The following is a 13,818-nucleotide window of genomic DNA, read 5'->3' as shown; positions in this document are numbered from 1 at the left end:
GCAAGGAGAGAGGTTTGCCAACTCCAGGTTAGGAAATTCCTAGAGATTTGGGGGTTGGAGCCTGGGGATGGTAGGATTTGAGTAGGGGAGGAACCTCAGAGGGGTGTAATGCCATAGATTCCACACTCCAAAGTGGTCATTTCCTCCAGGGGAACTAGGGTTGCCAACCTTCAGGTGGGGGCTACAGATCACCTGGAATTACAACTGCTTTCTAGATGATAGAGATCAGTTCCCCTGGTTAAAATGGCTGCTTTGGAGGGTGGACTGTATGGCATTATACCCTGCCAAGGTCTCTTCCCTCACCAAACCTTGCCCTCCCAAGGTGTCACCCCAAATCTCCATTAATTTTCCAACCTAGAGCTGGCAACCCTAAGGGGGAAACTGATATCTGTAGCTGGGACATACAAGATCCACAAGAGCAAGAAACATGGTGTGCTGCTGTATCCTTTCTGCAATGGAAAACTTCACAAGTTGAGGTAAGTGCCCTGTTTCACTCTTAGATACCTTTAAATGACTAACCAGTTTTGAAGGTAGAAAGCTAGCAGGGGAGCAGGGGCTAACCAGTCTTTTGCAGAGAGTGCCACATGTATGATTATCTACCCACTGGGTGGAAATCGTGGGTTTATGCTCACTGCATGGAGCTCGTGGCCCTCAAGGAACAGGTTCATTCCCTTGTTGCTAGGATTACCAACCTGGAAAAGCTGAGGCAGAAAGAGAGGTTTGGGGGCTTACCAAAACAGTACCACTCCTGTGCTGACAGCTCCTCTGCCGTTGTGGAGAGTGAGAGTCTTGAGGTCAGAAGGTGTCAGTCTGAGGAGGAGGGATGTGATCCCTTAGAAGGGACCCCTTTCTTGTGCGATGGACCAATATCAGAGTGAGGACACATCTCTGGGTTGAAGGGAGGTGGGCTTTTAGTAGTGGGTGATTCAGTCATTAGAAGTATACAGAGTGGGGTCTGTGACAGGCATTTTGACTGCTTGGTGACTTGCCTGGGAAGGGGAGTGGGGAAGGAGGCAGCCAATCTGTTAGGTCTTACTGATTGAGACCCCTATACTGCCCTCAACCATAGGCCCGGTGGAGCATCTCAGTTTTGCAGACCCTGTGGAATTGCACTAAATCCCACAGGGCCCTGATCACTCCTGGAAGCCCTGGCCCTGGTTGAGGAAAGATGTATGCTCTTTGAGCTGGGGACCACCAGTAGCTTTTGGTCACTTGAGCGTAGTGCTTTTTGGGGGACATACCAAGATAGGCTGATCCCTGACCGTTAAGGGCTTTAAAGGTCAATACCAGAACGTTGTATTTGATCCAGTCTGCAATCTAGAGCCAATGCAGCTGATAGAACACTGATTGAATGGGCTCTCTAAGTGGAGTTCCTGTGAGGACCCTTGGAACTGCTAGATGGACCACTTATAAAGTGCATTGTGTATTATTCATAATATTCTAAATTCATTACATGCAATATCAACAATAATAATCAGTTTGTACAATCTAATAGCTACCAGTAGGTCAAATATTGATTAAAGAGAAATTCAGTGAGAGAAGGGGCAGGAAGGGAAGTTCTGCAAATTTTCAGATTTTTACTCCATAGATGCTCAGAGGCAGGCAATGCCTTCCCATCCTCCTATTACAGCACTACCCGATGGTGTATAATGTAAAAACAACTACAAGGACTGAAGTTATGAAAGAGTGCATTAATTTCTCTTGAAAGTGAAATCAAAGAGAAATGCCTCTTTTAAAAGAGAAAAGAGAGAATAAGGGAAATCAATGGCTACATTGAAAAAAGCAGATTTTAGAAAATCAAATTCCTCTCCTCATGACAATAGTAACACAGACTCATCTATAATTATGAATTATAAAATCTTCTAAAATAAGGTGTGGCCATGCCCTGAGAAAGACTCTCATTTGACCCAGTCCAGAGCAATGGGTAGGCCTTAATTTCCCAGAAAGCATCTTTTACTTGTGATGCTTCTTCTGCCTGGCATAAGCTATACCAGGGGTCATTTCCTGCAGGAGCGCACAGGAGTGGAGCTCTGGCAGTAAAGAGCCCAGGGGGCGGGCACATACAACAAGCCCCACCCCCTGCTCCCAGCAGCCCTCAGTCAGAGCAAGAAGCAGCCAGGTAAGCTTCCCCCCCCCCCCCGGTCCAAAACAATCCAGTGGCACCTTTAAGGCCACATTTTAGTCAGGTACAAGCTCTCCCTCCTCTGTGAATCAGATCTACACGTTCCCCCCACCCCAATAGCTAGCATTCCAAAACAGTTCAGTGGAGCCTGAGTGGTGGGTGTTGCCTTCTGACACACTTCCGGTGATGTCGGGGTGTGTGGCATATGCAAATAAGTCATGCTAATGAGTTATGCTAATGAGCTCCTGCACCTCTTTTTCTACGAAATGACCCCTGAGCTATACTATGTTTAAATAATTCTGAGCTGAGTACAGATTTTAAGTAGGAGCAGTATTGCACTACAGTATACTGTTGCGGATCATCAGAAGACCCTCAGTGTTCTGATAAACCTTAAATAACACAATGATTTTTTTGTAGGTTTCTGGATGTCTTTTTAATATACTGTCATTCAGCAAATCAGTGGCTAACAATAGAAAAGTTCATGACGGGAGAGTTCCGCAAGTATAACAACAACAATGGGGATGAAATCACACCTACTAATTTGCTTGAAGAAGTCATGCTGGCTTTTTCTCATTGGACTTATGAATATACCCGAGGAGAACTCCTTGTACTGGATTTGCAAGGTAAGTGAGAACCTATCATATCGTACCATGAAATCCAGGCATGTTACTAAAGTCTTTAATGCTCTGTGCACTGATATACTTAGGCTGCAGTCACACAAACTAAATAATCCACTTTCAATCCGCTTTCAGTGGATTTTATTGGCAAAATCCAGTTGGATAGTGCATTGAAAGTGGATTATTTAGTGTGTGTGACCGCAGCCACAGGTAGCTATGTCTTCTTAATTCAGTGGTAAGAGTCTTTAGAATGGTATTTATTTAGAAAATTTTTATGCCATCTCTCCACACTGAATCTGCATGAGACGGCTTACAAAATTAAACATATAAAACATTCAAAGTTGTTAATTAAAACCCAGTGTTAAAAGCCTCACCAGAGTGTAACTGAGCAGTTTAAAATGAATGTAACATTTTTCAAGTTAAGACCACCCTATAAAAATGGTGTTAAAAGAACATCCCCATAATTAAAAGCCTGGGTATGAGATGGCGGATATTGTAGAGCTAAGACCGTGCTACTTCCATACCTCCATTCTCTTCTGTAAGGTTGACACCCAAAGCTTTTACAAGAGATCAGACCCACCTGATCAGTAGTTACATCTCCCAGCCTTCTCCTCCTTTACCCATCCTCATTTGTATGTGGCAGGACAAAGCAATAGTAAGTAGGAGAGGAAAATGGGCAAAAGGACTAGTGAAGCAGAGCAGCAGGATGGGAAGCGCAATTGATTTTTATTTATTTATAATTTGTGTTTCTATCCCACCAATCCTGCAGATGTGCTCAGGGCAGGTAACATCATTGTAATAAATACAATTGCAGCTTAAAAACACAATATAAACATTAAAATCGATACAACTTAAGACGAAAGTCAGCTGGCTATAAAGATTCTGGCCCGATAGTGCAGGTAAAATAAAGGCCAGTTGTCGGTGGGTGGGTGGGTGGGTGGGTGACAGCAACCTCAGGGAGGCCATATGTGGGTGCCCGCTGCCTCAACCAAATGTATTTATTGTAGATTTTTTAAACAAAACATACAGCACCTGGGTGATGTTTTGGCAATGACAACCCTACCTTCCTTATCTGCTTCCGTCGTTCTGCTGTCTTGAGCATTCGCCTCTTTTGCCTTAGCAAACTTGAGCTAAAACAATTCAAGGTAGGGTTAGGGTAAAAGTACTAAAGACCGCACATGGCCAAATGCCTTCCAAAGGGTATGGAGGAGGATGCCAAACACTTGCTGCAGGGTCCAGATACAGAAGTGAATGGAGAATTCATTGCTCATAAGGAGGTTCAATAGACCAGTATATTCATACAGCTGCTGGATTGGAGCCAACATACTTTAAGGCAGTATTAGAAAGATAGATGAACAACCAGCCATAATGTAAACAAAATATAATTGCTTTCTATTTGTTTCAAGGAAAATGTGAACTGTAAGATAGAGGCTTAATTTATTTACAGGATTCATAGAGCATGAATTACACTGAGATCCATTTGTCAAGTGAAATAAACCTTCCAGTCCCTTAACCTCATTTATTGTTATCTTCACATTCAAAACTTAAGAAGCATGTATTCATCACAGAATGCTGCAGTGTTCTATTTAGACAAAGATCTGAAATTGCAGTGTGGGTAGCTAGCATCTTTTGAGAGCTTAAATGGATGTGAAAGGTCTCTGTACAGAACCTGAAAGAGTGGTGGGAAGGTGAAAGGAATATATGAAAATAAATGAAAATCTCTAAAATATTTGGTTCAGTTTCAAAAATAGCTTGGGATCTAAATCATAGTATTTCTAGGGTACATTGAGGGTACTGTATGCCTGACTATATTTTCTCCATTGTACAATCCATATGCCAGGTTGCTAATACAATAAATAATTCATGCATTATTGTGATAGACAATAATGCTATAGAAAAAGGGCCTTTGTCAGTTGGATTGAGTGGGACAGCTGGGAGAACAGCCTTGAGGAAAGCTTTGGAAGGCTGCAGCAGTAGCCACACGGAGGGATTGGGCAGCCTTTTTTTAAAAAAGCAAAAAAAACCCTGTCGGTTCCAGATCAGTGGTTCCAGGACTAGAAAGTGGGGCAATGGCATGTAGCAAAAAAGTAAATGTGTGTGTGTGTGTGTGTGTGTGAAGTGCTGTAAAGTCACTTCCAACTTATGGTGACCCTATGAATTAATGATGAATGGATCTCGGATTTTTGGGGAATCCCGAAATTTTTTCAGGTTCAATAGACCCAAATAAAAAAAATACCGGTAAAAGAAATTGCACGCCCCTACATATCAAATGAATAAACTTTCTTCCTGTCAGCTTTTTTCATTGTCCAGTTTTCACACCTATATATAGTAATGGGGAATACTGTAGCGTGAATTATCTTGATCTTGGTCACCAGCAAACACATCCTTACCCTGAAGAATCTTTTCTAGCTCCTTCATGCTGCCATTCACAGTCTCAACCTCCTTCTAATTTCTTGGTTGCAGTCTTCCCTTTGGTTGATGATGGAGCCAAGGAACAGAAAATCTTTAACAACCCCAGGTTCTTGGTCATCAACCTGAAAGTTGTGTAATTCCCCAGTAGTCATTACTTTTGTATTTTTAATGTTCAGCTGTAATCCTGCTTTGGTGCTTCCTGCTTTAACCTTCATCAGGAGTCATTTCAAGTCTTCACTATTTTCTGCCAATAATGTAGTGTCATTTATTTACTTAATTTGATTTATACCCCGTCCTCCCTACCAAGGCAGGCTCAGGGCGGCTTACACAAATGCATTAAAATACAATTAAAATCCATCGTAAAAGTCATCATACCAAAAACAGGTCAGTTATCATCTGCGTATATCAACATCTTAATGTTCCTTCCGCCAACTTTCACTCCACCTTCATCTAAATCGAATCCAGCCTTCTTTATGATATGTTCTGCATAGAGATTGAAGAGATAGGCAGAGAAAATACATCCTGTCTGACCCCTTTGCCAATTAGAAACCATTCTTTTCCTCTAAATTCTGCCCTTTTGTCCAGAATATAGGTTACACATCAAAACAATCTGATGTTGTGGCACACCCATTTCTTTTGAAACCAACCATAGCTTTTCATGATCCACCCAGTCAAAAGCTTTGCTGCAATCTATGAAACACAAGCTGATTGTCTTCTGAAATTCTCTCATATGCTCCAGTAACCAACATAAAGTGGCAATAGTGCCACTTCCTTTTCTGAATCCAACTTGAACATCTGGCACCTCATTTCATATATGGTAACAATCTTTGTTGTTTTTGAACATCACTTTTGTAGGAAGCCTACGTGTAAGGATACACATACTGCCTGATTCAGTGACTGCAGTATATTCTCGGGTTCCAGTGTACTTATGAAGTTCTCTGTTTGTTAATCCTGATCCATTATCTACAGTGTCAGGCATAATGCCATATATTCCATAGAGAGATGCAACTTGATTTTAGATTTCCCTGGCATTGAAATGAATGGGCCAGTTCCTGTAAGTCAAGGCAATCTTTGGGTTGATGCTTGTAGCTTGGTTCGACATCACATCAAACAACAGTAATAATAATAATCTCCAAAACTGAGACAAGCATGCAAGTTGGTAATGCATTTTATAGAAAGGGCCGTAGTGACTCAGAGGTTAAGACACTGAGCTGCAGACTGGAAGGTCTGTAGTTCAACAGTTCGAGACCCTAATGCCGCATGACTGAGTGAGCTCCCGTCTCTGGCCTCAGCTCCTGCCAACCTAGCAGTTCGAAAACAAGAAACTGCAAGTAGATAAATAGGTACCACTTCAGTAGGAAGGTAACAGCATTCCATGCACCTCGGTGTTTAGTCACGCTGGCCACATGACCACAGAAATGTCTTCAGACAGCACTGGCTCTTCAGCTTGGAAACGGAGATGAGCACCGCCCTCTGGAGTCAGATTCGACTAGCTCTTGAGCAAGGGAAACCTTTACCTTTACTTTTATGCATTTTATACTTGTAATCTTGTCTTTCAGTTTATACTCTATAAAGCTAAAGATTAGATAACCATATAAATAATTGCACTGGTTTGTATTTCATAAGTATGTTTTTATAAATGCAATTACCTGCTAACATACTTCGTAAATTTGACTGCTGCAGGTGTTGGAGAGAACCTTACTGATCCATCTGTTATTAAACCTGAAGACAAACAGTGAGTATCTAATGTTACTTTGTCATACAGAATGTGACATGTTTAAAGTGATTCAATTAATGTACAATATTAGCTGTGATGCATCTATGCATATGTTTACACGCTGCTGACAATAACACTCTTTGTGTTTTTGTTAGTGGTACAGTGACCTACTTGTATCTCTTTAATTGACTGATTAGAATACCATAATGCACTCTTCTTGCAGCTAGGCTTAAAGGTCAGTAAGAAACCTCATAGCAGTGCTGAATTCAAATGTTGGCTACAAGTAGGGAGTTTTTTTTTTCTTTGCTAAATAGTTAGAACTGGTATCCAGGCCAATTTCAGAAACAGTTGAGGATGCTGTGTTTGATATATAGATCTTACACTCAGAGTAAAGCTGTATGTGGGTGTGGGGGTACATGGATTACCCCTTGAACCTGAAGCACCTGCAGTTTTTGACATTAATGACCAATAACTTGGCCCATGAATTTGGATACATTCTCAAATGGATCCAGAAATTCTGTGGATTGAAGAAAAGCAAAGAATGGTATAAAGATTGAAGCTGTATCTATGCTTGCTTCTGATTAAGTGTTTACTAGCACATGTCTCTTTCTCAAGTGAGTGCATTTCAGGTGGCCATGATTATTGCTGGAAAAATAATCAAAGGTCACAGAGAGCCCCAGAGGTCACACAAATAGGAATAACAAGCTTAGTTTATATGGTTGCCATTTGTTTGGGTTTAATTCCAGAGGAAAACATAGTGAAGGCAATAAATATATCAGAATTGGAGATTGATGGGCAGATGTACCCTTCTTAATTGTGGAATTCTGAGAGTAATTAACTGAGACCCTGCCGTTATGCTCTATCCATCTCCTCTCAAGCATAGAGGCAACTTTACAGCACTCTCTTTGTGGTTGTGCAGTGTATCTCCTCTGTCCCGAGACCAGAGAAATACATTCCAATCTACCATTCCAAATAACATTACATTTTACTATTCATTACATTACAATCTACTATTCCAAATAAGAAATAAAATAAAATAAAGAGGAGGTAAAGCAATTCTGGGGGATTGGTAAGAACACATCTAAGGACTGAGTGAGGTTAGCATATGTAGTGAGATAAGAAACCACTGTCTCTGTTAAGTCCTGGGGGTTCCAGTGTTCAGAGTGTTGTAATAACTAGTAACTCAGCCATTTCCCTTTCTAGTCTGTTCCTGAAGTTCCTTTGCAATAAAACAGTTACTTTGAGGTCACCCACTGAATGTCCTGGAAGACTGAAGTATTATCCTACAGGTTTCTCAGTCTTGTGATTTTTGATGTTGGATATGTGTCCATTTATCCTTTGGCTTGGTGTTTGCCCTGTTTGCCCTATGTAGAGAACGTAAGGGAATTGCTGGATTTAATGGCATATACAATGCCATCTCAGCCTCATTCTAAAATTGTATAAATTTAACTTAACTTCTGCAAGCATACCAATCATATGTGTGATGGCAGACCCTGAAAAAAGAAGAGTCCCCAGTCATGTGTATAAAGCAGCTTAGGCAAGTCTCTTCCAGAAATGATGCTAAATGCATGCAGGGCTAGCAGATGAGAGATAATATTCATATTGACTATACACATATGTAACATTTGTACATTTCTGCTGTACGTAGGGTTGCCAAGTTCATCTTCCACCCCCAGTGGGGGACTTTGGGGGCGTTCCTGGAGGGGGCGGGGCATCCCCGACGTGATGACATCACATTGGGGACGTCCGCCACCCCCCCCACCTGTGCGCCAGATCTCCAGAAACGGCAGTTCCCTGCACTTAAAGGAGCCGGCGTTTCCCTTTTAAATGCAGGAGCCAGCATTTCCCCTTTAAGAGCAGCCGCATTTCCCTTTTAAGAGCACGAAGCTGGCATTTCCCTGCAAGCTTGCAGAGATTGGACTTGGGAGGAAACACGGGTTCCACACACTTAAAGGGAGAGAGATGGGAGGCTGTGGGGGTTGGGGGTGGTGGAAACCCCCCCCCCCAAAACGAGGGACCCCTGGCAAACTGGGTGGTTTGGCAACCCTAGCTGTAAGAATGCTTTAGAATAAGTGTAGCTGATGCTATAAATGAAGAATGCCAGCATTTTTCTTGATAAGGACTCAAATGATACCTCAAAACATCTCTTGAGAAAAGTATTTGGGTGATTAGACTTGAATGACTCCATGGAGACGGCTGTAAAGTGTCAGTCAGAAAGGCTGAATTCTAGCATAGTATTTTTGAAAGTTTACAAATAGTCTGGGGAATTGGTTCTTGCAAGCAGAAGGTCTCCCCTTCTTATGTAGCCCACAGGAGATCTCCTTCATTTGTACAAGAACCAGTTTCCAGTCTGCACACAAAGCTTTGGTCAGAGGATTCAAAAACCTCCATTCCATTATAGTTTATTCAGTGAAAAAACTATACTTTTAACAATTTTGTACTTTTAAAAATTTTATCTGCGAGCTTCTGTCTTTGGAAGGAATAATTATATAACAATTTTGTTAGTAAGAATTTGCTCTTTCCCCAATATTAGAATAGGATCCCCTCTCCCCACAGAGCATGTTATAGAAATAAAATTCACTTCCTTTGAACAGCAAACCTTGTTCTGTGATCATCTACAGTACTAAGTGTATCAGTATTAAAATGAATATATATTGCTCTTACAAACTTACATTTAAAATCTGTTATCATTAGCCAGCAGTGATTCTAGATGTCTGGCATCCTATATATATAGTTGCAAGTTTCTTAGAGAGATTCCCAAAGTCTCATTAGTTAGCTCTGCTACGTTGCCCAGAAAGCATCACATTTGCAAAATGTAGGGGTGCAAATAAATATCGTGCACTGAAAGTTGTGACACTATGTCTTGTCTATATTAATATATTCTGGAAATATCTGTAACCTTAAATAGGTAGTACTCTACTTACATAAGAACTGGCTTACCTAGTTTGTATATATCCCTAAATCAAACATATTAGAACCTCTTTGTTTGTTGTACAAGTAATGCATTTAATCCTTCCTCCAGTCTGTGAGCATAGAGGAAATCTGATGACTGCTGATTTCTTGGATAGGGGAGCAAGAAGCATATAGGCAGGGGGCAGAGTGTCATCAAGAAGAATATACGCAGGGGGCAGAGTGTCATCCTAGTGAGTTGAACCCCAGTTGGCTAGCTTTCATGAAATTCGACAGGATTAAGACTGTTTGTAATCAGAATGAGTGACTGGCCCAGCAGTTAGAAATGTGAAAGTGTACTAAAGTTATAAGTCGGCACTGTATTTTCATGTAATGCACATAAACTACATCTTACTCTCTAAAGACAACAGTCTCCCCCAAGCCATCATTGGAATGCCATGCCGCTTAAGCTGTTAAAACACTTTTGTCATAAGAACTTTCTCAGTGAAGTAGAGAAGATACCTACCAAAGAAGCACCATGCTTTCACTTTTTAAAAACTAATGGCTAAAAACACAGGCTTACAGGTTTATGAGTTTTTTGTAATTTCTTTCAGTGCTAAAGGGGTCACATTTGGACCAGCAAACCTTGGGGAGGAAGCAATAAAAAATTTCATATCAAAGCACCACTGTAACTCCTGTTGCAGGAAACTCAGACTTCCAGGTATGCACAAGAAGATCTTTGCATATTTCTGAACAAACCAGTCCTAAGGTCAGGTTGTTTCCAGATCTAAGATGGATAGTGAATTTTACATACAGTCTGGCTCATATTCTAGTTTCTGCTTAGCTTCCAAGCTTTCAGATAAGAGGTAAAAATCTTCTAGCAACAAAAAATTACAGGAAGCTCCACATGTGCCTTTTAAAACTACAGAATGCCAGCAAGTTTGGCGTGCTCTGTATTCCGTTGGTCTGTTAACTCTTTAAAATATATAACATATTACCATTTCCAACCCAGAATCTTAGATGAGTTTCAAGGGGAGTGACCAAAGCAATAATTTCTAGTGCTGAATTAAGGACCCAAAGATCCACATTAACCTTACTAGATCATTAATCTCAGCATAATTTGATTTTCTGACTCATCCCATCATTTTTGCATTTAACTACTCTTCTTTTGCTAGAAGTGAGAGATGTTTTAAATAGTAAACACATTTTACAGTTACTGTTGCCTTACAATTTTGGCAAAAACCTCTGGTGAGACATAACTAGTTTGGTATTAAAACACAGCAAAGCAAAGAAATGGGTTGTCCGCATATTTTCCAGATGAAATCCCACCTTGTAAAGGATTGTGTGTAAAGACGTTAAATAGCTATACCTTGTGAATTTAAGTGGTTTTACAGGATGGTGGGATTCTTCCCCGTCAGCTTCAGACAGGGCTGTGAGCTAAAAGAACTTTTGCACTGGCCGATTTTCATCTGAGAATTGGGTCAGTTCTCTGCTGATACAGAGTGCCTGCTTTCATTACTTTGGATCAGGTAGTCGGTATACAGTACATTATCCAACTCAGTAGACAAACTGTCACCCATAGTTCTCACTAGGTCCTGTAGAGAACATTTTCAGCCCAACACCACCTGATTCCTCCTAGGAAAGCCATGTTTTCATAGTGTTATCCACTAACCATGCACATTGCAACAGACTCATCTCTCATGTGATCTTTAAGCATCCTACCTGATCCTCTCCAAGACTGCTGATGTGAAAATTCTACCACCAAGCAAGTTTTCAAAACCATCGGGAACATACAAAGTCATATCAAAAATATTTGTACCCTAGGCTTCTAGACTGTGAATCAGGAAGGTGTGGAGATATAATAAGCAGTCAGAAAACAGATAGTTCAGCTGATTTTTTAGTACAGTTGTGATCATTCAGTATGGTGGTGGAAGGTGCTGTCAAGTCGAAGCCAATTTATGGTGACCCCTTTGGGCTTTCAAGGCAAGAGACATTCATTGCCTGCCTCTGCATAGCAATGCTGGACATCCCATCCAAGTTCTAACCAGGGTGGACCCTACTTAGCTTCTGAGATCTGATGAGATCAGGCTAGCCCGAGCCATCCAGGTCAGGGCATCACTAAGTATAGTGTCTCTTAATCCTTTTCATACCATAAGATGACAATTTTAGTGAATTACACTAAAAATTGCAAAAAACACTGTAGTAATAAGTAAAAGAAATCAACCCTGACTGTTCCCCGGAAGGCCAGATACTGAAGCTGAAGCTCAAATACTTTGCCCACCAAATGAGAAGGGAGCACTCACTGGAGAAGACCCTCATGCTGGGAAAGATTGAAGGTCAAAGAAGAAGGGGATGACAAAGGATGAGATGGTTAGACAGTGTCATCGATGCAACAAACATGAAATTGAGCCAGCTTCAGAGGACAATGGAAGACAGGAGGGCCTGGCATGATGTGGTTGATGGGGTCGCAAAGAGCAGACTCGACCATGTGACTGAACAACAACAACAAGGCTTTGACAGAAGATGACTGTTGTAGACACACTATTCAATAGTACTGACAGTTCTTACTCTTCTACAAATCTCCTCAGTGGTTTTTTTAAATTAATTTTCTTAAATTAACCCATTAACTATCACCCTCATCATCACATTACTTTGCCACATCCACTATATTCCAAACCCACCAAACTACAAAATCAAGTTTAATAAATACATAAAATAATGCTGAATGCTATCTCCCTGTATGCTTAGTTCCGTAGGAACAGTGCACAGGATAATTCTAGATGAGTCACCAGTCTGAGCCCAATGACACAACAGTTAAAAAGGCAAACACGTTTCTATTATGGCGTTCCCACTCGTCTGCTGTTCTTTCGAATGGGAGAAACAATTACAAAAAACATATTCTTCTCTATTGTGTGGTAGATTGACTTAACATACCTTTCTATTGTCAAGATCTGTCCCTTTGCATTTGATAAGCACTTGCGATTAAATTTCCCCTGTTTTCTCTGTAGACTTGAAAAGAAATGACTATACACCTGGAAGATTCAGTCCAGATTTTGAAGCTGAAACAGAAGCAATAGCAGCAGCAGGAGGTGAAGCTGTTAAGAATAGCGATGATGAACCTTTGGAATATAATACACGATTGTGATTCAATGAATTTTCAGGCAGGCAAGATCTGTCTTTTCTTGAACATCTGAATCATTCCATAATTGTCTATAGGGTCAACTATAGGTGCCCAAATACCTCAGATACAGCTTTAGGCTAGGAAAATAAAAAACATCTACATGAAAAGGTGTATGTGAATAAACATCCTGTTGTAAAAGGAATGTTCTTAGTTACTGGCCTCAGTGAACTTTTTTAAAAATACGTTTATTCTGAGACTATTCCTTAAAGTCTCTGGGATCAGATGCACCTGTGCTAGTAATTAAATTTATGTCTTGGAAATTTGGCTGCTAATAGAGATGATTGGCAACTAAGAAAATTAGTAGTAAATATTAGTGTTTTCCTAAAAGGAGCTGTTTAATTTTTGCTTGCCTTCTCTCACTGCTTGTATTTTCAAGATGAAGAAGAAGAATGGAGATCTTGTTTGCCTGGGCACACAATATTAATCCAAAATGGTCCATGCTGGCTTCTATCCTCAAATATATCAACTCGACCAGCCACAGTAACCACAACAAAGTAACAACAATATATCCTGTGGTTGCAATAGCACTACAACAACAATAGAATAAACAATCACAACAAATACTTCTGATAGGTTATATAATCAAAATATAACAGTAGAATTTGAACAAAAGTTCTATCGCACATATAATGTTCTCAAAAACAAAAAAACCATGGTTCTTCCTTCTAATACTCTTGATGTGTATATTCTTATTGTGTATTAGAGTCCATTAATAATAAATAGAATTTTTCCTTTTTAATGCTGACATGCTTGCTAGATAATTTCCATGTTTCGAGGTGAAACCTTCTTCTAAGCAGATTCCATAATTCCAAAACTGTAGAGATAAATGAAATACAATATCACGAAACCCAGTACAAAAAACCTCAGGGTGCCAAAGGTC

General features: G+C 40.5%; 1 protein-coding gene across 1 annotated transcript in view; it reads left to right on the top strand.

Moving 5' to 3' along the window:
• TRPM6 (transient receptor potential cation channel, subfamily M, member 6) overlaps positions 1-12,902 on the top strand; it is a 112,536-nt gene extending 99,634 nt beyond the window's left edge. Inside the window, exons 37-40 of the mRNA XM_015411534.1 lie at positions 2,540-2,745; positions 6,835-6,886; positions 10,372-10,478; positions 12,766-12,902. Coding sequence (XP_015267020.1) covers positions 2,540-2,745; positions 6,835-6,886; positions 10,372-10,478; positions 12,766-12,902 — 502 coding nt within the window. The remainder of the gene's footprint in view (positions 1-2,539; positions 2,746-6,834; positions 6,887-10,371; positions 10,479-12,765) is intronic.
• Positions 12,903-13,818: the final 916 nt, after the last annotated feature.

This window comes from Gekko japonicus, unplaced genomic scaffold (assembly GCF_001447785.1).
Source record: "Gekko japonicus isolate JY-2015 unplaced genomic scaffold, Gekko_japonicus_V1.1 scaffold6, whole genome shotgun sequence".
In the NCBI taxonomy this organism is placed as follows: domain Eukaryota; kingdom Metazoa; phylum Chordata; class Lepidosauria; order Squamata; family Gekkonidae; genus Gekko; species Gekko japonicus.
This window is presented reverse-complemented; position numbering and strand designations above follow the sequence as displayed.